The sequence below is a fragment of the Symphalangus syndactylus genome, chromosome 5 (genome assembly GCF_028878055.3).
Source record: "Symphalangus syndactylus isolate Jambi chromosome 5, NHGRI_mSymSyn1-v2.1_pri, whole genome shotgun sequence".
NCBI classification, from domain to species: Eukaryota; Metazoa; Chordata; class Mammalia; order Primates; family Hylobatidae; genus Symphalangus; species Symphalangus syndactylus.
Window position 1 is genome coordinate 124440794 of NC_072427.2, and position 24534 is coordinate 124465327.

General features: G+C 38.6%; 1 protein-coding gene and 1 long non-coding RNA gene across 5 annotated transcripts in view; one reads left to right on the forward strand and one right to left on the reverse strand.

Annotated features, from left to right (window-relative positions):
- Window positions 1–24534, forward strand: part of LOC129482738 (uncharacterized) — an 86952-nt gene that overhangs the window by 23025 nt on the left and 39393 nt on the right. Inside the window, exons 3-6 of one of the 2 annotated variants that reach the window (XR_008657801.2) lie at window positions 8177–8291; window positions 11754–11823; window positions 17708–17869; window positions 20950–21096. This is a non-coding gene — a long non-coding RNA (uncharacterized lncRNA). The remainder of the gene's footprint in view (window positions 1–8176; window positions 8292–11753; window positions 11824–17707; window positions 17870–20949; window positions 21097–24534) is intronic. The other variant, XR_010121232.1, reaches the window with a different exon arrangement.
- SLC12A1 (solute carrier family 12 member 1) overlaps window positions 1516–24534 on the reverse strand; it is a 98253-nt gene continuing 75234 nt past the window's right edge. For all 3 annotated transcript variants that reach the window (XM_055279021.2, XM_055279020.2, XM_055279022.2), the window contains exons 20-26: window positions 22699–22842; window positions 19466–19597; window positions 19124–19235; window positions 15492–15578; window positions 8089–8224; window positions 5977–6044; window positions 1516–4930 (exon numbers count right to left, since the gene is read on the reverse strand). In XM_055279021.2, the coding sequence (XP_055134996.2) occupies window positions 4795–4930; window positions 5977–6044; window positions 8089–8224; window positions 15492–15578; window positions 19124–19235; window positions 19466–19597; window positions 22699–22842 (815 nt within the window). In that variant the 3' untranslated portion in view covers window positions 1516–4794. The remainder of the gene's footprint in view (window positions 4931–5976; window positions 6045–8088; window positions 8225–15491; window positions 15579–19123; window positions 19236–19465; window positions 19598–22698; window positions 22843–24534) is intronic.

Sequence of the window (24534 nt, forward strand, 5' to 3'; positions counted from 1 at the left end):
TGAAACTCCGTCTCTACTAAAAACACAAAAGTTAGTCGGGCGTGGTGGCACATGCTTATAATTCCAGCTATTCAGGAGACTGAGGCAGGAGACTCACTTGATCCTGGGAGGCAGAGCTTGCAGTAGGCAGAAATTGTGCCACTGCACTCCAGCCTGGGCAACAAGAGTGAAACTCCATCTTAAAAAAAAAAAAAAAAATCAAAAATTGGCTTTCTGGGACTGTCCTTTTGTTTCCAACAATTTTTATATTATTTATGTCAATACTATGCTATTTGTTTACAGAAAGCTGCATTATTATAGCTACATTGTGGCTGTATTTTATAAATATAAAATGATACTCTCCTGTCATTCCTAATTCTTTTAGTCTTAAACTTTGAAGTTAATATTGTCAACTCTATTCCTTTTGCTTAAATGTTTGTATATATTTTTGTTTATTCTTTTGCTTTTAGCCTTTGTTTTTCACTTCCACTTGTGGACTTTTAGCCTTTTTATATTCAATTCTGAATATAATGCTTGCAGATAGAATAGAGTTTTATTTTTTTCATTAAATTTGAGAGTCATTTTGTTAAGAAAGATGAACACATTTGTGTTTTCTATTTGTTTCTTGCATGTTTGATTTTTCTTCTATTGTAGGATTCTATTATTGTATAATTTCTCTCTTTTAAGTAATATTTTTTGACTTTTCTCTTTTGGATTTTTTTTGTTTTTATGCTCTCTATGTATTGGGATTTACACACAATGTTGTTTTCTTTTCTGATGCCTCTGCCAAGGGCATCCATGAGATGCTGCATAGCAACGCCCACCAAGCACACCACGCATCCTCTCAGGGAAGCTGTTCTGAATACTTGCAGTATCCAACACAATGGGTCCTAAGGAAGGTGCTCCACCCTGACCTACTGCCTATTCTCACTTCCAGCTTCCAATTGTGGGGAGGGGTTATTGGAATTCTCCCAGGGTCTCCTGCAATTATTCCCTAAGATTTTTTTTCCCCAGGAGCATTGATTGTAAGCTGATCTTTGATTGCTTCCATCAGTCTCCACCCATGTAAACTATAGCATGATTTTATTTCTAAAAAATATTACCATGTGAATGGCATCCTTTCTTAGTTTTCTGCTGTGATGCAGATTTTCTTCTGTTTTTTAAAAATTTTATTTTATTTTTTTTGAGACAAATTTTCACTCTGTTGCCCAGGCCAGAGTGCAGTGGCGTGATCTCGGCTGTTTTAGGGGAGACCTGATACACATTGAGAAAGATAATTAGATAGGTCGGGCGCAGTGGCTCACACTTGTAATCCCAGTGCTTTGGGAGGCCAAGGCGAGCAGATCACCTGAGGTCAGGAGTTCGAGACCAGCCTGGCCAACATGGCAAAACCCCCTGTCTGCCAAAAATACAAAAATTAGCTAGGTGCCTCTAGTCACAGCTACTCGGGAGGCTGAGGCATGAGAATTGCTTGAACCTGGGAGGTAGAGGTTTCAGGGACCCCAGATTGTGCCATGGCACTCCAGCCTGGGTGACAAAGTGAGACTCCATGTCAAAAAAAAAAAGAATTAGATGCCATTCCTCCAGTGTATGTGTGTGTTTTTTTTACAAAAGTCTGGTCAATCTGCATTTAGGGTATCTGCAGGATACCTAGAGAGAAACATCAAGACAATTAGTGTTTAAATATATGGATCTGAGACTTAGAAGAGATCTGAGTTAAAAATGTAAATTTAGGAGACACCAACATGTAGTGGAAACCAAATCATGGAAATGGGAGGGACTGCCCTCAAAGCAGTAGTTCCAAAATCTTGCAGATCATCAGAACATACAGGTCCCTCAGTCCCACTCCCAGAGATTCTAATTTACCAGGGTTATGGTGGTCCCCAAGAATTTATACTCTCTTTTTAAAGTTTCCATCGATGGCCTGGTATGGTGACTCATGCTTGCAATCCCAGCACTTTGGAAGGCCAAGGCAGGTGGATTGCTTGAGGCCAGGAGTTCAAGAGCAGCTTGGGCAATATAGTGAGCTCCTGTCTCTACAAAAAATTTTTTAAAGGTTAGTCAGGTGTGGTGGCATATGAATGTAGTCCTAGCTATTCAGGAAGTAGAGGTGGGAGAATTGTTTGAGCCCAGGAGTTTGAGATTATGGCGAGCTATAATTGCACCACTACACTCCATCCTGTGTGAGAGAGCCAGACTTTGTCTCTAAATAATAATAATAATTATTATAATAAAGCTTCCATTGAAATATTTCTAAAATTGAGTGTTAAGTGAAAAACTCATAGGACAATGCTCCCAGTGTGGCACTATCTATGAAAGAAATTTTATGTCTATGAATATGTCTATGTTTGTGGGGATTGGAGCAGAGACAGCAACTGAAAAAGTGATGTTGAAGTCATGGTGAAGAAAGGGTGGGGACGCTGTTGAGAAACATGCACAAAGTGAGGAGACAGAGACAGTTGGACACCAATGCATGTGATTGTGGAATGTTCTCCTTCTTGCTCAGAAACCTGAGTGTAGACATGGAGATGATGGGTAGCTGGATCAATAGAGTTGGGTGAAGCAAAGGTCAACAGCAGGGCACCAAGGGCCGGACAAATCTGCTGCTATGTGACTGTAGCCCCTATCCTTTTAACTTTCTGCTCTCCGAATTTATTCCCAATACAGTTGCTCTTGACCTCAAGATCTCTAGTACCTTAGAGCCACCCAACCCTTAACCTGGAATTCAAGGGCTATACTCAGCCATCTCTTTGCTATTAGCCCTCAGGAAATTCAGTAACTCAGTTTCTACTACTTTATATGGTCCCTTCGGTCCTACCCAGACCTTGTTTAATGAAGAGCTTGTTGCCCTAACAGCTAGGAGTGCTGTCAGCACACAGACTTTCCCTGCTAGGCCCTTGAGGCATTGCCTTCGCTGCACAGAGCTGCCCCATGCACCCCCCTGCCCCAGAGGTCACACCCCTTCCCAGGCAGCCCCCATGCAATAACTGATAAAAGCAGAGTACAAAAGCCTGGCCCTCTCTGCCCTGCTTGGGATGACTCTGTGTAGGGTCAGCAGAGGCTGTCGTTGGGCCTGCATCCCAGCTCACTGCTTACCTCTATGTTTCCTGCTTCTTCCCCTCCTTCCCTCAGGTGTTGATCCCCAGGGGATCATGCTAAACTTTGTCTCAGAGTCTGTTTCCCAAGGAACCCAACTTGCAGCAGCCCAGAAAGAAACAAGAGCCAGAATGTTCTGTTAAACAAGTCATATTACTTCTCATCTTTCCCAGAGACCCTCAAGTATTTCAGAGAACTGTCAGGCCCACATGAGGCTGAGTTTAGGCATTTGGATTTCAGGTCCATAGTGCTCAAGAGAAAGGGTTTTATTGAGGGCAGAGTTAAACACAGTGGCCCTGGATTTGGAATAGGAATATCCAGCTGCCTAAGCTTTGCTGATGGTCTCCCTTATTCTCTGGTCATCCTTCTGAGCAGAGAGGCTGAGTTAGGAAGTCCTGATCTTGAATCTTAGCTTTAAACAACTGCAGATGAGGCCACTGATTGAAATCTTCAGGCTCACATCTGATACACCATTGCACCACAATTTTATGACTGAAAGTAAAAACATGACCTAGGCCAAAGCAATCGAATTTGAGTGCTTTTATTTCAGGTTCATATTTTCCCATATATGTTTTCAGTTAGAATGAACAGTCAAAACATGTCAAGGAGAAAAATCAAGCCATTCATCAGAAAAACAATATTTTCATTGGTTTGTCAATGTGATTAAGTATTATAGGTGTACTAACAAAAATGAAAAAAAATCAGTATCTGTATATTCCAAATTTTACAAGTTTTTCAACTTCACATTTTAATTATTCTTTTAAATCTGTACAATCACTATAGAAAGTAACTAAATACATGATTCAGGATATATTTCTTAGTAATGGTTTGAAAATTTGTGGCACTTAGTTTTCAAGTAGTCATCTATAAAGATTTCATCTGTACTAACCATTTAATTAGAAAAAAATATGCAAAGTAATGCCGTGATGGAAATTTGAAAATATTTGATAGGGAGTACAATTAAAGTTTATATGTTGAGAATAGAATATATTTCATTTTATTGGAGTATATGGTGTCTTCTAATCTAGTTAATATACTTTTCAGGCAGCAGCAAATTTAAGCCATATGTTATCAATGATTGCTCAGATCACTTTAAGTATATAATCTGTTACATTAAATAACCTTATTTAGGTAACTGCTTTGAATATTTTGTAGACTCAAGTACTTCTTAAAGTTTTGAGTTATTGATTTTTAAATCTGCTTTGTAGGTATAAGCCTCTGAGGGGGCCAAGCATAATTATGTTCCCCAGCCTATTGGTCTTTTCCTTTGATAACCACCCGTGGTTACTATGCCAGCCTGTCAATAAGCATTTATTGAGATCCTGCTGTGGGCCTGAGACCTATACCAGGGCTGAGAAGCAAACACTGAAAACAAAAAATTAAGAAACAAAAGATTAAGTTTGTCTGGAGAAGTTTACAATCACATTGGTGGTTTTCATGAGCATAAGCCAACATGAGTTTCCTTGATTTTCTTGTTTATCAACAGCAGTGACAAAAATGTTTTTCTAGGGATAGCATTGGCTTTGACAACCCCTTAAGTTGAGAAGAGAAAAAAAAGCTCGCACTAACTGATAAAAATTATGCAATGTATGTAGAATCTGGTAGGATCGTCTCCAGAGGTTTGCATATCCATAGATCAGATTTACAACATAAAGTACTGGAACATGTTTCTTAATTATGCATTACATTAAGTTAAAATGTATTTTAATCTTCCATGTTTTAAGAGTAAAATGTCAAGACATTTTTGTGATTTCCTCTAACTAGTAAGACAGGTGGGAGGTTCTTTGTGAGGATTTCCAACCAAGCCATATACAACAAATCCGATATGGATCCCTTTCTTGCCACTGGAAGGCTCCTAATGACATGAAAGAAAAATTTAAAAATGAAAGTGAAAATTACTATAGGTAGTAATGGCACTAGTATTTCTGAGCTATTTAATAACTGGCAGCCTTAACTTTTACCCCACCCCAAGATGGAAGCACTGAAATTATTTTTACTGTAGATAGCAAACTGATGTATTTTTCAGGTAATACTATCTATAAACCAGAAAAACAGGCTTAGGTATTGTAAAAACAAAACAAAAATGTATATTTTCACTTTCCTTTAAATAGGGAATTTGATCAACTAATACCTGCCCCCCTTTTTGGTGTAAATGATTTTTTCAAATAATTTAAATATCTTATATTTGGGAAAAACCTCAGAAACCATCTATTGGACCCTACCACCCAATCCAGGAGACCATTCTACAATGTCTTTGATGGCTAGTTTTCCAGTCTACACTACGTGAAGATACATTTATCTTTATACATAGGAGTCAATTCATGAGGTATAAATGTGAAGTCATTGGAGGTTTTCTTGTTTAAATACCAATCTTTAAGTAAACAAACATACATTTTCAGTAGACACAACCCTAACATTTGTAAGGCTAGAGCGTAAAGAGTGAAAATGGAAATGGCTCTGCCTTTTTCTCCTACCCTGGCCTCTTCCTACACTACAGGGAGCCTCATAAACCTGCCATGGGCACAGTGGCTCAGGGACACCCACCCAGGGAAGGGGCCCATGAGCTGTGGTTGCTGACTTGCGGCTGTTAGGCAGAGAAATCCAGGGTCTCAGATTCCTGGAGCGTGGTCTTACTAGATGGGCACATGCCTCTTCATAAGGCATGGTGGACAGCAAGTCCAAGTGAGGCTCTCTGATGCTCATGGGCCTGAGGGGTCAAGGTCTCAGAGTGGCACTTATCTTTCTTCACTGTCTAAGAATTCCCACATGTTCCAAAAAAAAAAAAAACACACAAAAACAAAACGAAATTCCCACCTGAAGAGTCATCAGCTTTTAAATGGATTAACCCATTAACCCTAAGATTTATTTCTAATGTTCTTCAATGCTTGCAATGATACTTACAGGACAATGAGATTAGCAGCTCTGGAGTGCTCCTGTAAGAGTTCATTCAGTCGAACTTGGCGGTAACTCTGTGGGCAACATTCAGATTTGTTGAGTACAGTTCTACCAGAATTATGAATGACAATTTATTTTCTTAAATCATGAACAAGCAGAAAATCACATCTTAAAAAATGTGTAAAAATTACAATTACTTTTTCAGGCTTAGAAACTTACGGTGTTTTAAAACCTCATGAGAAATTTTAGAAATATAAAGAATAAGACACAGTACAAAGATTTTCATTGTGCTATAGTGGCTTATTAAATTCTAGGGAGAGGGGAAGCAAACAACGTAGATAACACTAAAAAGAAGGTGTTTTCTCCTACCCCAGCCTCTTCCTACACTACAAGGAGCCTCATGAACCTGCCATGGGCACAGTGGCATATGCCCATACCCATGCACAGTGGAATGGCCAGTTTGAGGCAATAGGTTTTCTGTTAAAAAAAAAAAAAACTGATTGAATCTTGATACCTATTTGATACTCTTAAGAACATAGATTATATTCTAGTCTGCCTTTCTTTAAGCTCTCTGAATATTCTGTAAGCAGAGGGGGCTTTCAATTAAAAAGCCACCAAAAGACTCACCTGGAAAAATAACCACTTTGCAGTGATGAGAGTGATATTTATTACTGTATTTCACTGGTTCAGAAACCAAGGCTCAGATGCATGATTTGCTCAATTATATGAAAAAACTTGGTCAGAACTGGGCAGTTTGTTACACACAGACTTTATAATTCTGGTTCAGTCTCTTTTTTTTTTTTTTTTCACTAAATCTAAAAGGCTTTTAGTGTTTCTTGCTCGAATTTTTCCAAGTTCAACTCCTAATGTGGTTTATGTAGGGCATGGTGGGCAGTCAGTCCAAGCGACGCTCTCTGAGGCTTGTGGGCCCCAGGGGTCAGGGTCTCAGGGTGGCCCTTATCTTCCTTCACTGTCCAAAATCCCACCTGAAGAGTTATGAGCTTTTAAATTGATTAACCCATTTATCCTAAGATTTCTCTCTCTCTCTCTCTTTTTTTTTTTTTTTAAACAGGGTTTCACTCCTGTCATCCAGACTAGAGTACAGTGGCACGAGCTCAGCTCACCTCTGCCCCCTGGGCTCAAGTGATCCTCCTGCCTTCACCTCCCAAGTAGCTGGGACCACACACACACTACCTCACCAGGCTAATTTTTGTATTTTTTTTTTGTAGAGGCGGGGTTTTGCTCTGTTAACCAAGCTGGCCCTGAACTCCTGGGCTCAAGCAGTCCTCCCGCCTTAGCCTCCCAAAGTGCTGGGATTACAGGCGTGAGCCACTGCACCCGGCCCTAAGATTTCTTTCTAACATTTGTAAATGCCTGCAATTATACTTAAAGTACAATGAGATTAGCAGCGCTTGAGTGCTCCTGTGAAAACACTCAAGATTTTGTAGTTTAGAAGTTCTTGTGGTCCCTTTTCATTTCCGTCCAATCCAGGTGTCAATTCTTCGACCTAGTTGTTGACCCCCTGCCCTTCGCATTATTTTCATTATCACCAACTTCATTTGGCTCAGGACAGAAGGCACAGATGAGAGCATCTTACTGGGCTTTCTAGAAAGGCTCACCATTTTACATCCATCTTACAATGTGTGCTGGATCCAGCTTCCATATTCATTGTTCCAATCACATGATATGTTTCCTCAGATGCCTTTATAAGTTTTTCATAGCCATTTCTTCATCAGGTTGAAAGTATTTGTTATTGTGTTAAATTGTGAGTCAATCTAACTTTATCAACTTTGCACACATATTGACTCAAATTATTTTAGGCTGATGGATCTGTCTCCTGGTCTTTAAAATTAAATTTGAAAGGAGACTTCACAATATGTACCAATAACCTATTTTTTAACTTTTAAAATATAATTGACCTTATGGGAAAAAATGAAACAGTTTTCTAAATAATCGTATCCAGTAAATGATTGAAAAGCACTTGAAAAATGCAGAAACCTTGGATCTTGAATAATGACATTTGATAATAAATATATTGCTTCTTTGTCTTTAAATCAACTACTGTTTCCTTTTTCAGCTAGTTAGACAGCAAAAAAATTAAGAAAGACAAGTCCTTACCTTTTCCTTGACTGCTTCCAGTTCTGCATCTGTAATTTTCCACGGAGTTTCTCTTTTTAATTTCTCAGCAGTTGTTAAATCTTTGCAGCTTTCATGGAGACGATATGGTTCAATCATCTCTTCAAAGACTTTCCAGCTAAAATTTGAATTATAAAGGAGGCCTCACAGTGGGAAACTAACTCATTATTTCACAGATACTCCAGGTATGACTGGCTCTGCTGGCTGTGGAATCAGAGCTGAATATCATGCAAATCTTTTAAGAATTATCTTTGCAGGGAATTTACTGTGAGTAAAACCATGGCTACAGTACTCCCTCCCTACCCCAGAAAAGGCCTTAGAGTGTTCGAGGCCTTGTTAGCCTATTAGGTATTAGACCTTCAATATTAACACACATACACATACATACAATATTAACACATATACGCATAGGTAGTAATTGTTCTGCAAATACATTTTCTGCATAGTGTAGTCAAAGACATAGTTGTAGATACTTTACCACACAAATGAGTTTCCACCTGCTTATTGTACAGACTCTATGGGAGACATTTATCAATTAATGTAGGAAATGGATATGGCTACCCTCACCCTTAGTCCACATGGCAACTCCCACTCATGGCAGGAGGCCGCGGGCAGGTAGGAGGAGAACAGCAAGGGCTCCCACAAGTTTAATGATTGTAGAACAATTTGGATGTTTTCTGCAAATAATGCTGCCCTTGTCCTTTTGTTGTTTGATGTTGCTGTCTGAGATTTTCAAATGAGTATTATTCAGGTTCATGTTAGGAGAAAGAACAAAAATCAATAATGTTTTAATGCCTAAAAATCTGAGGCTATGTTAGAACATTTAAAAATAAATCGCTGAGGAGAAAACTAGCAGCTAAGAGCTATAGAACATTTTAAAAATTACTTATAAGAACCTCATAATATTTATTTTTAAAAACAATGACACAAAGTAAAACTTATAATTTATGGCAGTAGTTGCCTCTAGTGTGCTACTTTAAGATGATCTCAAGTATGAACAATTTCTTTGGTTTTCTATAATGTAGCTTAGTTATAATTTAGTAATTTTGGAATGAATAATAATTAGAATTGATATGCTGTTAAGTCAAGAAATGAAAATATGAAGTAATGAGTTCAATTATCTTACCAACTGGCCTGATTTAGGATTTGCAGATAAAAGTGCAGAGATTACAAAGGAGCAGGATTGTCCCTACTAGTGAGCCTTTGTTAAGAGACTGAAAAGATACTTAATGCATTAGGCTTCTATTGCATTGACTTATTTAGAAAGGTAGGCAAAGACAGGGAAAGAATAAGACTGATAGGCCTTATTATTCTTTCAACTTTTATTTCATATTTCAACAGTATCGTGCCTTTAGAGACCTCTGGGAGTGGTCGTTACTATGGAAAGGTGCTGGCTTTGGAGAGTAGGGTCTGAGTTCTCACTCCAGCTCTTGCATTGTCCTCCTTGACCTGGATATTCTAGGCTATAAAAGGCAAGTAACAATGGCTGCTAGAAACTGGTTTGAGAGTCACTGTGAGGATTTGGGTGACAGTGCTCTGACAAGCATGCAGTGCCTTGGAAAGGCAAGACATTCACTTTACTCAGCAGCCACAGGATTGAGGTTAGCAATGGAGAGGCTTTCTGTTTAAGCTCTTTGTATACTTATTTTGATCAGGATGAGCGTTTCTTTGCAGCTCAGCCCAAATCCTTGTTAGAAAGCACAGTACAAAAATAGTTTCCTAAGAAATAGAAGGTGGAGTAGAGGTTGCTGGTTGTCTCCCCAGTATCCGTACTGTGTTTTCCTCATTGTAGTTTCAGTGGGAATGACTCCATGCCAGCGTCAGCCAATCAGCACAACTCTATGTCCTCTTCCAGAGTAATTGGCCAGGTGGGCACATAACACAGGTAAACTTGAACCAATAAGTACCCACAACTATGCTGACCACAGTAATGTCTCAGTGGCTTAGGTTAGTGAAACCTGAAAGGAGCCCTGGACCCTGAGCTCAGTAATTTGGGAAGAGACGAACTTTCTCTCCTACGGAACATACGTGAGCGAGTAGATAGTCCTGGTTGCAATTGACAGTCATCTCGTTTTTATAAGTGAAATCAACTTTGATAGATGCTTTTATTAAAAAAAAATAAAGTAGGGAGACTGAAAGAGAATTAGTCCTTGATTACAAAATTAGCCTAGATCAAGCATACCCTGAAATCCAAAATATGATTTTATTTTTAAGTTATATATGAAAGTAATTCCTATTGTCTAAATCACTGTGAGTTAAGTTTTCTTTTACTTGCAATTGAAACATGCTAAGTGACACGGGGTGATAACGGGGCTATATTTGCCCATTTTTGTCTTTGAACTCTTACTGCTCCTTCTCTATGTTCATCTTTGATTGGTCTATCCTTTGGATCATCTCTGAGCTGGCCATTTTTCATTCTCTTCACTAGAGGATCCTGGCCTAGCTCAAGATTTCTATTTTGATTCTCATTAAATCTGATTTTTTTCCTTATAAGTACTTTTAATTGACTGTAGAATAAGCCAAGTGTTACATGCTGTTAAATATAAATAAGAATTCAATTTTTAAAATTAACTGCTGCCTTACCCATCCTTGTTCCTCATAATAAAGTTTAAAAATTTTTAAATTGCATAATATTTTCCCCCTAAGTCCACATAAAATTTCTTCTCTCAAAGTAATGTACCAATTGTTTCTGGGACTACTCTAGCACCTTTAAACTAAATTACCTACTTAATTGCTTCTAGTTTCTCTTTGATTTCCACATAAAAATTGTTGTCTTTTTGTCCTATGACTTTTAATTCAGTCTATACAATAAAAAATAGAATTTAAGCACAAGAGCTTTTCAGTTTCTCCTGGCTCAATTATTTTCTCATTAACTTTGCTTTTGTACTCCCTTTCACCCTTGCCCTACCATGTTTATAGATAATGTTTCTATGATAAAATTCCTCCTTCAAGACTTACTGATGTTTTATGGTAGTCAAAAGATTTATTAAAGGCAATTTGAGGGCATTTAAAATTAGCCTCCAACATGGAAATCATTGACGAACTATTTTTGACATTGTATATCACCTGGCAACCAAGAAAGAATAGTGAGTGATCAGGGGATAGTTGTTAAGAGTAGGTAAGGGCCACCTGGCCAAGGTCCAAGTGGGAGCTGAAATTGAGCCAGTGTTCTATTCTCTAAGCCTTAGCCCCTGGGTCTGGGGCTGCATCAGCCCAGAGGAAGAGTTCTCTTTCACTGATTAGACCATCCAGAGGAGTTGCCTTAATTAAGGTATTACAAATGTGCCAGATGCGCTACTAGTGGCCATCCGTGAGATTTATTGAATGACCATACTGTCTTCTACATTAGGGTTACCTTCAGGTATTGGAACAGCCATTGCCAACATCAGATATGGACTGTTTTATAAGGTAATATGGCATCACTATGGTAGGAGGCTGAAGAGAGGAGGACGTCTCTTCCAGCACACTCCTGGTGGCCTCCTGTTTCATCAGCAGGGTATATTGGCCACAAGGATTCTTTTATTTCAGTAAGAATGGATTTTTTTTTCTGCATTTTCCTTAATACCTTGAAACAACAGAGAGAAAATCTCCAAAATTTTGAAAACTAATTTATTTCCTGACAAAAAAATTAATTCTCTTTATTCCAGGATAATGAGGACATGTGACAAATACCAAATTAACATGGTGGACATCAGAAGAGGACATCTTGGGACAAAGGTCAGAGTAGTAAGAAGAAAAGTGTCTAGACTATGAAAAGTATTCAAAGAATAAAGAGGCTTGGTTAATGGAAGAGGTACATCAGCCTCCTCAGCAACAGGACAGAAAGGATGGCTTTGCAGGGTGGTGACCATGGCAGCTGGATAGAGACTATTATGAAAGAAGGGGAAGGAAACAAGGACTTGGGTTGAGAAAACCAGATTGACAAGTAAAGAGACAAAGAAATATAGAGACAAATTAATCAGCAAACATTGATAATGCTTAGCTAAGGATAAGACCAACAACAGCAAGGAGAATTTGGCTACAAGAAGTGGGTGAGGCCAGATGTAGTGGGTCATACCTGTAATTCCAGCACTTTGGGAAGCCAAGGTAGCAGGATCAATTAAGCCCAGGGGTTTGAGACCAGTCAGGGCAACATAGTGAGACTTTTCTTTACAAAAAAAAAAAAAAACTGGGTATAGGGGCTCATGCCTGTAAACCCAGCTACTCAAGAGGCTGAGGCAGGAGAATCTCTTGAGCCCAGGAGTTAGAGGCTGCAATGAGCTATGATTGTACCACTGCAACCTAGCCTAGACGACAGAGTGAGACCCTGTCTCAAAAATAAATAAATAAATAAATAAATAAATAAATAAATAAATAAATAAATAAAATGAAGTGGGTGGATAATTCATGCCCAGCGTTAAGCTAGGGCTTATAGGAAATCCAAAGTCAGTAGAAGACACAGTGACTACCCTCTAGACAACAGAAAATGGCCCTATCTTGCAGAGCACTGGCCAGCTATGCCCTATTGCTAAGTGGCATGTACTAAGGAATTGTTGGACTTGCTGTTATGAAAGAGGATGTATTTCTACCAATTAGAGCCATATGATGAGCTTGTTTGATTATATCACTGCAAATGCCAAAATGCAATGACATAGAGAATGGAAATTCTTTGAATAAAAAGTGGAAGGCTACTAGAGATTATTGTATGACAACCCAGTTCATATCAGAATGTTAATTCCATTTATTGATGAAAATTATATGTTCTTAATTTTTCTTATGTATTTACAACTGTAGAAATATAAGAATGTAAGGCAGTAGAGTATGATTTAAAGAAATATCACAAAGTAATAATCAGTTTAACACTGTCGATTATAGCTTTCTGATCACAGTTAATGTATTTTTCTTTTCTTCTTTTTTTTTGAGATGTAGTCTTGCTCTGTCACCCAGGCTGAGGTGCGGTGGTGCGATCTCGGCTCACTGCAACCTCTGACTCCCAGGTCCAAGTGATTCTCCTGCCTCAGCTTCCTGAGTAGTTGGGACTACAGGCACCCACCACCATGCCTGGCTAATTTTTGAATTTTTAGTAGAGATGGGGTTTCACCGTGTTGGTCAGGCTGGTCTCAAACTCCTGACCTCGGCTGATCTGCTGCCTCAGCCTCCCAAAGTGCCAGGATTACAGGTGTGAGTCACAGTGCTTGGCTCCTTTTTCTTTTTTTCTTTTTCTTTTTTTTTGAGATAGGGTCTCACTCTGTCACCCAGGCTGCAGTGCAGCGGGGTGATCATGGCTCACTGCAGCCTTGACTTTCCAGGTTCACATGATCTCCTGCCTCAGCCTCCTGAGTATCTAGGACTATGGGCATACACCACGAAGCCTGGCAAATTTTTGCTATTTTTTGGAGTGTTGCTATGTTGCCTAGGCTGCTCTGGAACTCCTGGGCTCAAGCGATCCTCCCGTCTTGGCTTCTCAAAGTGCTGAGGTTACAGGCGTGAGCCACAGCACCTTGCAGTTAAGGTGTTTTGTAAAGCCATTTTAACTGACCCATCTCCTTGGAAGGATCATGAATAACCTCAAAGAATATGAAATTAAAGTTTGTTTGATCAGTAGGAATGCATCTTAAATTGGAATAATTTTCAGTTAGTTATTAAGCTCATATAGAATAGCAATAAATCAAAGGAAGGAAAGAGGCAAGAAGCCTTGAAAACTGTGGAATTATAATCCATCAAGAAGTACAAAAGGAAGAAGAAATGATGGTCAACAGAAAAGGGAAGAGATCTGACAGAACCATGGTAATCTAAGCCATTCCAGGACCTTCACATCCCTCTGTATGATTCCTCTTGGAGGCCCCACTCCACACGAAATCAAATGTATTAAATTACACCTGAATGCAACAGAAAATATGATTTTAGACTATAAATAATTGACATTTTATAATTGTTAAATGATAACTCTAAATATTTAATTTAATTTATAATTGGCCATGGTTTCTAAACAATCTTCTTGCACCCTTGCAAACTACTGTGGAGATCTAACCTACAACTGTTTTCAAATATCAGTGTTGCCGGGTGCGATGGCTCATGCCTGTAATCCCAGCACTTTGGGAGGCTAAGGCGGGGAGATGGCTTAAGCTCAGGGGCTTGAGACCAGCCTGGGCAACATGGCGAAAGCCCGTCGCTACCAAAAAATTAGCCAGGTGTGGTGGCACGTGCTTGAGGTCCCAGCTACCTACGAGGCTGAGATGGGAGAATGACCTGAGCCCAGGAGGCAGAGGTTGTTGTGAGCTGAGATTGCACTGCTACACTCCAGCCTGGGTGACAGAGTGAGACCCTGTCTCAAAAAAAAAAAACCACAAAACCCCCCAAAGATATCACTGTTATAAGCTGAATGCTTGTGTCTTCCCACTCAGATTCATGTGTTGAAGCCCTAACTTCCATGTGATAGTATTTGGAGGTGAAGCCTTTGGGTGGTAATTAGGTTTAGATGAATTCATGAGGGTAGGTTCCCTATTTTAGGATTAGTGCCCTTATAGGAGGAGAAAGAGACAGCAGAATTCTTTCCACCATGTGAGGACATAGCAAGGAGGTGGCCATCTACACACCAGGAAGAGGGCCCTCAAAGGGAACTGAGTAATTTAGCACCTTGAACTTGGACTTCCCAGAACTTTGCCAGAGCTGTGAGAAATAAATGTCTGTTGTTTAATCCACCCAGTCCATCGCATTTTGGTATAGCAGCCTGAGCTGACTAAGACACTAATGGAGTTGATAAATATAACAATTAATGAGGATTAAAATAATGTCACATTTTGAAGATATTTAAATGATTACTTTTATTTTGTCATTTTCTTTTTTTTCTTTATTTTGGAGCCAATACATTTCTTTTCCAGGCTTCAAATAGTTTTAGACGTCCCCCCAAAATTCATAGGCCTTCCCTGTTGGGCCTTTAATGCCTAAAAGCTAAAATGGCCCTTTAGAGTTGGTATTGTCAGTGTGCCAAGAAGACACAAGCTATTTCCACATCTTCTCCATCAGAGCTCCCCATCCAGGCTGCCCCACAAGTAACTCTGAATAACAAAACTTGCCCCGATGGCTCTGGTCAGAATAGTATGACTTTGCACTTCGTGCTACTCTTGCCACCATAGAAACCAAGAACAGGAAGGGCAATTCTAAAATACTAACTAATCTGTTTCAACAATTCTCCCTCTCAGGCTTGTCTTCACTGTAAAAGCTTTTCTTCCCTTTAGAATGTACTTGTTAGTTCCATGTCATGATTATTTGAAGGCCCTTCTTATTAGATCCTATCAAGAAGTCACTGCAGTAAATACATAACATTTTTACTGTTTGATAACCAGCACAAAAGAGAATGAGAGAGTACCATGGGTAATCAATGGCTCTTGTTAAATATTTCATACCTCTCTTTGTTTGGCTTAATGTTGATGTCACCAATGATATGGATGTCTGCAAATTTTATCCTAAATTTGCTCAGAAGGGAAGCCATTCTGAAAATATAAAAGGAAAATACTTCATCATTGCATATTTAACTATTTTCAATCAAAGAGTTTTGTGTTTGAGTTAAGATATCAAAAGCAATCATGTCTTATTTCAGCTTAGCTTTCAGACAGAGGCTTTTTGGTTAGTGTTTGATTTTCATTACAGTACTTGATGAACGCATTAAGTGTGGACCAAGCTATTTCACTGAAGGCATAAAGAAACCCCTGTAGGTGCAGACACTGGCAACAGCCAATCCAACTCTGCATTTATGTCACAGGGAACAGAATGCAAATCTGTCCACATTTCTTATTATTTGAAAGACAGCAAGTCTTAATACTTATGGACTATTATATTGGTGATAATTTTTATAGAGTTACTGACAAGCTACTGACAAACAGTTATCATATATCATAAGATGATAAATTATATGATTAATTATATATACAAACATATTATATCTAAATTATATAATATATAAACATATTATAACATTATAAACCATCATATATATTATAAAACCTCATATATATATATGGTTTTTTCCTGGCAACTGATAATTCTGATATAATTTCAAAGTTACAGAAAAGTTTTTAAGATAATACAAAGAACTCCCAAATTCACCAATTGTTTATATTTTGTCCCGTTTGATTTACCATTTTCTTTGTTTCTCTCTCTTTATATTTATCTATCTATTTACTTCTATCTCTATCTACCTATCTACTCTAATCTTTTAAAGTCAGTTGCAGATATTAGGCACCTTTACCCCTAAATTTTTTAGTGAGCAGTTCCTAAGAACAAGGACAATCTCTTATATAAAGAGAGCACAATTTTTGAAATTGGAAAATTTAACATTGATGCCAGACTACCATCTAAGCCACAAAACATTTTCAAATTATACTAATTGTCCCAATAAAATATTGGCAGCTTTAAGAAATATAAAATATTATAGGCATTATGTTAGTTTCCATGTTAATATGATCCTCTTTAAGTAGAATTAAATCTATATAATATTAGTATATAAATATCATATTGCTTTGATTGAAAAGACGTATATGCATATGTGCATAATATATATGCAGTCATACACCACATAAAAACATTCTGGTTAATGACAGACTGCATATACGATGGTGGTCCCATAAGATTATAATGGACCTGAAAAATTCCTATCACCTAGTGATGTCATAGCTGTTGTAACGACGTAGCACAATGCATTATTCACACGTTTGTGATGATGCTAGTGTAAACAAACCAACTGCACTGCCAGTCATATAAAAATATAGCACATACAATTGCGTACAGTACATAATACTTGATAACAATAATAAATGACTGTTACTGCTTATGTGTTTACATACTATACCTTTTATTATTATTTTAGAGTGTACTCCTTCTACTTATTAAAAAAAGTGAACTGTGGGCCGGGCGCGGTGGCTCACGCTTGTAATCCCAGCACTTTGGGAGGCCGAGGCGGGCGGATCACGAGGTCAGGAGATCGAGACCACGGTGAAACCCCGTCTCTACTAAAAATACAAAAAAATTAGCCGGGCGTGGTGGCGGGCGCCTGTAGTCCCAGCTACTCGGAGAGGCTGAGGCAGGAGAATGGCGTGAACCCGGGAGGCGGAGCTTGCAGTGAGCTGAGACTGCGCCACTGCACTCCAGCCTGGGCAACAGAGCAAGACTCCGTCTCAAAAAAAAAAAAAAAAAAAAAAGTGAACTGTGAAACAGCTTCAGGCAGGTTCTTTAGGAGGTATTCCAGAGGAAACTTTGTTATCATAGGAGATGACAGCTCCATGCCTGTTATTGCCCTGGAATTCCTTCCAGTGGGATACAAGATGTGGAGGTGGCAGACAGTGATATTGATGATCCTGACCCTGGATAGACCTACACTAATGTGTGTGTTTATGTTTCAGTTTTTAACAAAAATATTTAAAAAGAAAAAAGAAAACAATTTTAAAAATAGAAAAAAGCTTATAGAATAAGGATATAAAGAAAACAATTTTGCACAGCTATACAATATGTTTTAAGCTCAGTGTTATTACAAAAAGGTCAAAAGCTTAGAAATTATAAAGTAAAAATGTTTACGCTAAGCTAAGGTTAATTTATTATTGAAGAAAAAAATATTTTTTATTCCCAGGTCCAGCTTCGAAGAAAAATATTTTTGTATAAATTTTGTGTAGCCCAAGTATACAGTGTTGATAAAATCTACAGTAGTGTGGTCATGTCCTGGGGCCTCACATTCACTCACCACTCACTGACTCACCCAGAGCAACTGCCAGTCCTGCAAGTTCCATTCATGGTAAGTGCCCAATACAAGTGGACCATTTTTTACCTTTTATGCTGTATTTTTACTGTACCGTTTCTATGTTTTGATATACAAATATTTACCATTGTGTTACATTTGCCTACAGTATTCAGTTCAGATTTATAGCCTAGGAGCAACAGCATATACCATATAACCTAGGTGTGTAGTAGGCTATACCATCTAGGTTTGTGTAAGTACACTCTATGATGTTTGCACAATATGAAATTGCCTGACACATTTCTCAGAATGTAACAATGTAGCAATGTATAACTGTGTGTATATGTGTTATACATTATACAGTTATACATAGTTATACATTATCTATCTATCTATATCTATATATCTATATCTATATCTATATCTCACATTCACAGCATAATACATCCTAAGAGGGAAGAGGGAAGAAAAAATATTAAAAATTACTGAATAAAGCCTGTCATTATTTTGTGACTTCTGGAAGTGCTGGTTCCAGGAAGGGCTCAGAGCTTAGTCCCTCAGTGCCCTGAGGGACTAAGAGCTGCTGAAGGTGGTTTTCTGGATTTCCACCAGAGACCTCTAGATGTGTCATGTTCTCAGCATGCTTATTATTCTCACAACTGGCATCAACTCTCAATGGCTAAATTAATGAGAAAGATACAGACTTACACTGTGGGTTTTTTTTTTTTTAATTAAGAGAGTTCTCTACAGTCATGCCTTTAAACTCTTTCAAACTACAAAGGAGAAACTGGGGACCCAGATGTGTTTGGAGACTGTTGCAAAGTCCTGCAGTTCCTTGATGGCAGAGCTGGGGCTAGAACCCAGGTGCAGTCTCTCCATTTAGTTCTCTTTTACATATGCTGTGCTAAGAGTGACTGCCATGAATTAGGAGGTTTGAATTCCCACAGAAAAAGCAACTGGACACAGATTTCCTTCAGGCTCTTCTTTTCTTGGATGCCTTTACTGGTCAGAACAAAATAAGCATTATATGAGATAACGAAGCTCCCACTCAAGACTTGAGATGAGGCTTCTGTGGCACCTTCCTTTCGGAAAGCATTTGTGACAGAGGATAAGAGGACTTGCTTGAAGACAGCGATCAGGAAAAATATGCGAATAATTTACTGACCGGAGAACCAAGTAAACACGAGGCCTATTCTGGTGGCTTTGTCTTTAAGTCTGTTGTGTCTCAGAGACACTTAAAGTTATTAAAATTAAAGCATTAAAGCAACAAACCTCTGAAATGACCTAACATGTGAGTGGCAAACTACTTACGCAATTTTTTCTTCTCCAATGCGGTTGATCTTCCCTCCCACATAGATTCTTAATTTACAGTCTTTCCATTTTTTTCTGAGAGTCAAGATATAGGGGATAAGAAGTGTTAACCCTGGAATAAAGAATAAATTATCACACAATGAGTATATCTAAATGGGAGGAAATAAATAGCTTTGTATCTTTATTCATTCCCACATTGATAGCTCTTAATTAAGTTACAATCTTTGGAGAACACAGAAATGTTATTCTTTAACCAGTATTGTTCCCATATACCTTCTCATGCAGTTTAAGTTTATCAAAATAGAAATTCTTGTCCCTAGTGTATTTTCTGAAAGTTTTTACCTCCATCATCAAACAACCACCAAACATCAATTGTGCCTTTTTCTTGTTTCTTTTTAAATTGAGTGCTGGCTTCCACTAGTTTCTGGTTGAACTCTCCCACATGCATCGACTGGATTGTGTTAATGCTACCATCTGAAACGAAAGAGGAATTGATGCATCTCTTTGCTTTTGAGGGCAGAAACAAAATAACTTCCCAATCAATCTAGTGATGAAAATAGAGAAAAGGTCACAGATTCATGTTTATTATACCTAAAATAAATAGCGACTCTATTCTTCAAAAGGCAGAGATAAAAGTCCAATCCCAGAATAATTTAGACCACCTTCAATAGTTAAATAAAATATTGACAGTCAATAAGTAAAACAGCTTTATAATTATAGTTTTTATTAAAAGACAGTGGATTTTTTCAGACCTTTAGTAATCCGTCTCAGAGTGGAGTTATTATTTAGGCATGCAACAATGCTACTAGCCAGAATATTCCCATTACCCGAAATCTCAGATATAAATCACCTTAATGATATTAATATTTTTGCATTTACTTAACATGTGGTAAGTGGTTTTCTAGAAATAAGCTATAGAATCAGAAATATCCTTTCATTAGGGAATTGATTCATGAAGCACTATTTTGATTTAAGTTCTATTCAGGTCTGGTTTATAAAATTTGCCAGGGACTGTGTGCATCTTGAACTCTATGACTATTTAGTCCCTTAGTCGGCCTGGCTTACTCCTCTGCTTTCTTTTCAAGGAATCTTGCGAAGCTAGAGTAAAACCATTTGAGCTATTTGAATCTTTGTGAATTAGATGAAAAAAAAGCTTAGAAAATATGGAAATACAAAACATCTTTACTTGAGTTATAATTAAGGGTGCATATAAAATAGTTAAATTTTTTTTTTTTTTTTTTTTTTTGAGACAGAGTCTGGCTCTGTCCCCCAGGCTGGAGTGCAGTGGCACCATCTCGGCTCACTGCAAGCTCTGCCTTCCGGGTTCACGCCATTCTCCTGCCTCAGCCTCCCGAGTAGCTGGGACTACAGGTGCCCGCCACCACGCCCTGCTAATTTTTTTGTATTTTTAGTAGAGACAGGGTTTCACTATGTTGGCCAGGATGGTCTTGAACTCCTGACCTCATGATCCGCCCACCTCGGCCTCCCAAAGTGCTAGGATTACAGGCTTGAGCCACCGCGCCCGGCCTAAAATTTTTTAAAATGCGATTTCTACCCTAACTTGGATACAGTGGAAGTGTACCAGGGAACTCGGCCAGTGTTGGAACTGGCCCTGTTCCTGTTTGCCAAGAGGGGTTTATTTGTCACAGTGTATGTAGCATTTCTCATATCTGTGTCTTTGAAAGTCGTGACTTTATTGCTCTGTTTCAAAGAGGTGGTGTCAGCCTGGTGCTTAGAGGAGGGCTGACAGCTTCTTCAGGGCTTCCTCTCTGATCTAAGAGGTTCTGAAGATGCTTTGTTTTATCTTTTGCTGTTTCTGTGTTTAGGGTCTGTCGGTTCTGAAGCAATGATCTGATATTGTTTTTACATCCCTGGGACCGATGAGGGAGAAAAATTTATTTACAAAATGGACCAAGCTCTGCCCTCACTTACAGACAAGTCAAAGCAGCCAGAGGCCTCCTGTTCACACTCAGGTACCTGGGGGCAGGATTGGTTCTGGTCTAGAACTCAAAAGAGTTGACAACCAACTGAAGCCCAGAGTAGTGAATGGGCCCACTTTAGAGCTGTGTTTAAACTTCTAGGTATTAAAACAGTATATAACATTATTACTTTTCTTTTCTGAACAATTTGACATGTTGACTTTTGGAAGAGTATATTTTTGCCAAAACAAGTATTGTGATGCAGAAATAAGCTTTCAGAATAAATAACAAGTCCTGCTGTCATAATAAGGACATTAATACTTCCCTCTCTCTCGTTACAGCACATTATTGGGCTATGACTTTGGAATTTTCCATTATTTTCCAGACTGTACCACTTAATAGAGCAGATTTAATGGATTGTTAACTTTTTTCACAGTTAAACCAAATAATTAGAAAGAAAAGAAGATAGTAGTTAGCGTCCAGAACAGTCTTATTTAAATATTTTCACCCTAAAAGTCCTGATGTAGCTTCAACTTGAATTCAAGCACATCATTTATGTCATTTTAAGGTGGACTGTAAGGAGTAGGCCACGGCCCATGGGGCATCCCAGGAACTCGACAGTAGCCAGAGTGTTTGAAGTGGGGCAATATCTGGATTTCCCATCATTCTCTGTGGATATATAAAACTATTATATTACAGGTGAAATTTCATCCTTGGGTTATAGTAGGGAAGCAAACAGACAAACGATTTACAGGGTAGGAGATGGCCTTGTCGAAGAGCCTCTTTAAAGGGTTGGCGCTGGTCAACCTAGACCAGAAGCCTGCTAAGTCTCCACTTGGATCCTGCTGTTTGACTTGGAGACCCTCCCAGAGAAACCATCTTTTCCTGGCCTCACACCAGTGTATGACTTCAGTAACTACAGGACATTCGTGCATAAATAAATGCCTGGTAACATTTTGATTTTTGACCAGCAGAGGTCACTGTGGACCTCATTAAACTCAAACCCATAGCGTTTCGGAAAGTAATTTTCAAAAAACCAAACGTTTGAATCATCTGTTTAAAAAATGTGTAACAAGCTCTCCCAACCTCTGATCCTCTGTCCCAGGACTGCATACCCTAAGTTCACATATAAGTGTACCATTTAGATGAAATCTACAGGTAGTGAGTACCAATAAAGTTCTAAGTCCTGCATTCTGGTTTGTGATAAAGATGCTTTTTCTGAAATCAGCGTTCCAGCTGGATACCGTATTTGCATGTACTAGTCATATTTCAGTTCCCTGAAATGTCTGAAAGGTAAGGGTGTATGTGGATAAGACAGTTTGGGTATTGGCTCTTAAATTTCTATCCCCTTTCCATCTTAACTGAGAAACTTCTGTTTTATGGCATGAAATCTGCTTAAGCACTATTTGACTTCCAAACCAAATATTACATTTAAAAAATAATTTTTGACAGTAAGATGGTACATAGTACTTAATGAGGTTGATAAATGACAATAGCTGCTACCGTTTATCCATACTGCCTTCTGGAGAGAAACCTTTCAGTTCCTACCCACATTCAATGCCCCCAACATCTTAGATGCTGACTTCGGACTCTTCATAGATGCTCAAATAGTGACTCATCTTGTAAACTTTGTTGCAAATTTTAAAAAGTTCTCACCTTTTTTAGGCGTTGTCTTGGTAATGTTCAGCTTGCCAGCTTTTTTAAACAAGCCTCGGATGCCTCCACTTTCCTCTTCACACTCATTGTCTTTGATAGTCGCTTCCAGTGCTAGTCTCTCTTGTTCTAATCTCTCTAATTCCTCTGATGAAAGAAGACAAAATCACCTACTTAACTCAGAACTACAAAGTTTCTAGAAACAATCTTATAAACTTTTAATATTTAAAATGGTATGTATGTGATAAAATAATTGTTTATACATAGTATAATTTTTTTCTAAATGATTTTTATATATTATCTTTTAATAAAAATAATATATTTTGGTTGGGTGGGGTAGCTCATGCCTGTAATCTCAGCACTTTGGGAAGCCAAGATGAGTGTATCGTTTGAGCCCAGGAGTTTGAAACCAGCCTGGGTAACATGGTGAAACTCCATCCCTATGAACGATACAAAAATTAGCTGGGTGTGGTGTGTAGTGCCAGCTACTTGGGAGGCCGAGGTGAGAGGATCACCTGAGCCTGGGAGGTAGAGGCTGCAGTGAGTCATGATCATGCCACTGCACTGCAGCCTGGGCAATAGAGTGAGATCCTGTCTCCAAATGAAAAGAGAAAAAGTAATGTATCTTAGGAAATTGTATTCAGAAAGTTGTCACAACTAGCTTAGAAAAATAGCTCTATGTGTTATGATACATGAAGTTATTGCATTTTTATTTGTGAGGACAAGAGAGGCTATTTAATGTCATCCTTATTCACTACCGTGCAAAAACAAACAGAAAATCTTTCACACTGTAAGCCACTGATTTACTGACCTAAGCTAGTGGGTCAGATGTTTTACAACTGGAAGTGACAAAATTACGGAAGTACCCTGGCTATATATCAGCCACACAACAATGCTTCATGAATTGAAACATAAAGCTAGACAGCAAGAATTAAGAAAAGGTAACAAAATCTTACAATAAGCTCTATAGGCTCTGGATACAAACTACAATGGAAAATATCCACCACCAATTCCTTTCAATAAGCAAAATACTTTGTGGAGTGGGTGACCAAAGTCAAAGAAATAAAAGCTGAGGTTTCTGGGTGCTTGTCAGAGTTCAAATTGCTAAAAGGGGTCTTGTGACATGTTTTAGTCTGGAACAGGAGTCAAGCAGTGCAAAATTTCCTGCCCACAGTTTAGACACACTATCCAAGCTTTGATGTTGTATCTGGCTGCCTTTTATCTTTTTTGGATTCTGGTTGTGACGAAAATTTCCTAGCTGCTATGTAATGTGCTGGATCTCTCTTTGACCTCACCCTGCACTGGATCAGGGTAAATAAGACTTTCAAAGCAGTCATATGACAGTGCTACACTTAGGAGGCTTCTTGCTTCTTGCTTACACTGGGTGAGGTGGCACTCTTGTTAGATGCCCTCATCTTATTGCCTGCTGAGAACAGAGCCTTAGAAAATGAGCAATGCTCAGAGGAAGAGGATAGAAAACCTAGATTCAGTGTTACAAAACACTGGGAGAGCTTCTGTAAATGCCAACCCTTGGAGCCCATTGCCTTATCTGTCTGTGAAGCGAAGCTATACAAACTCTAGATTTATCAATTATGTACTAACTAAATCTGTCAGGACAGTCACATCCCTAGACCATGCTGCTATTCAGCTACACAGAATTGTCTGGCCCCTTTCCAGGTCTTAGCAATTAATCTTTTGCTAGTGGCATGAGATTTAAGGTCAAATCACCCATGTGATTTCCCCAAAGCTTCAAAGGTTCTCAAGATCAGCAGCTATAGAAAATCTGAGAAATTAGACTGATGGTATTAAAGCTGAGACAGAAGTTGCTTACCCCTCACT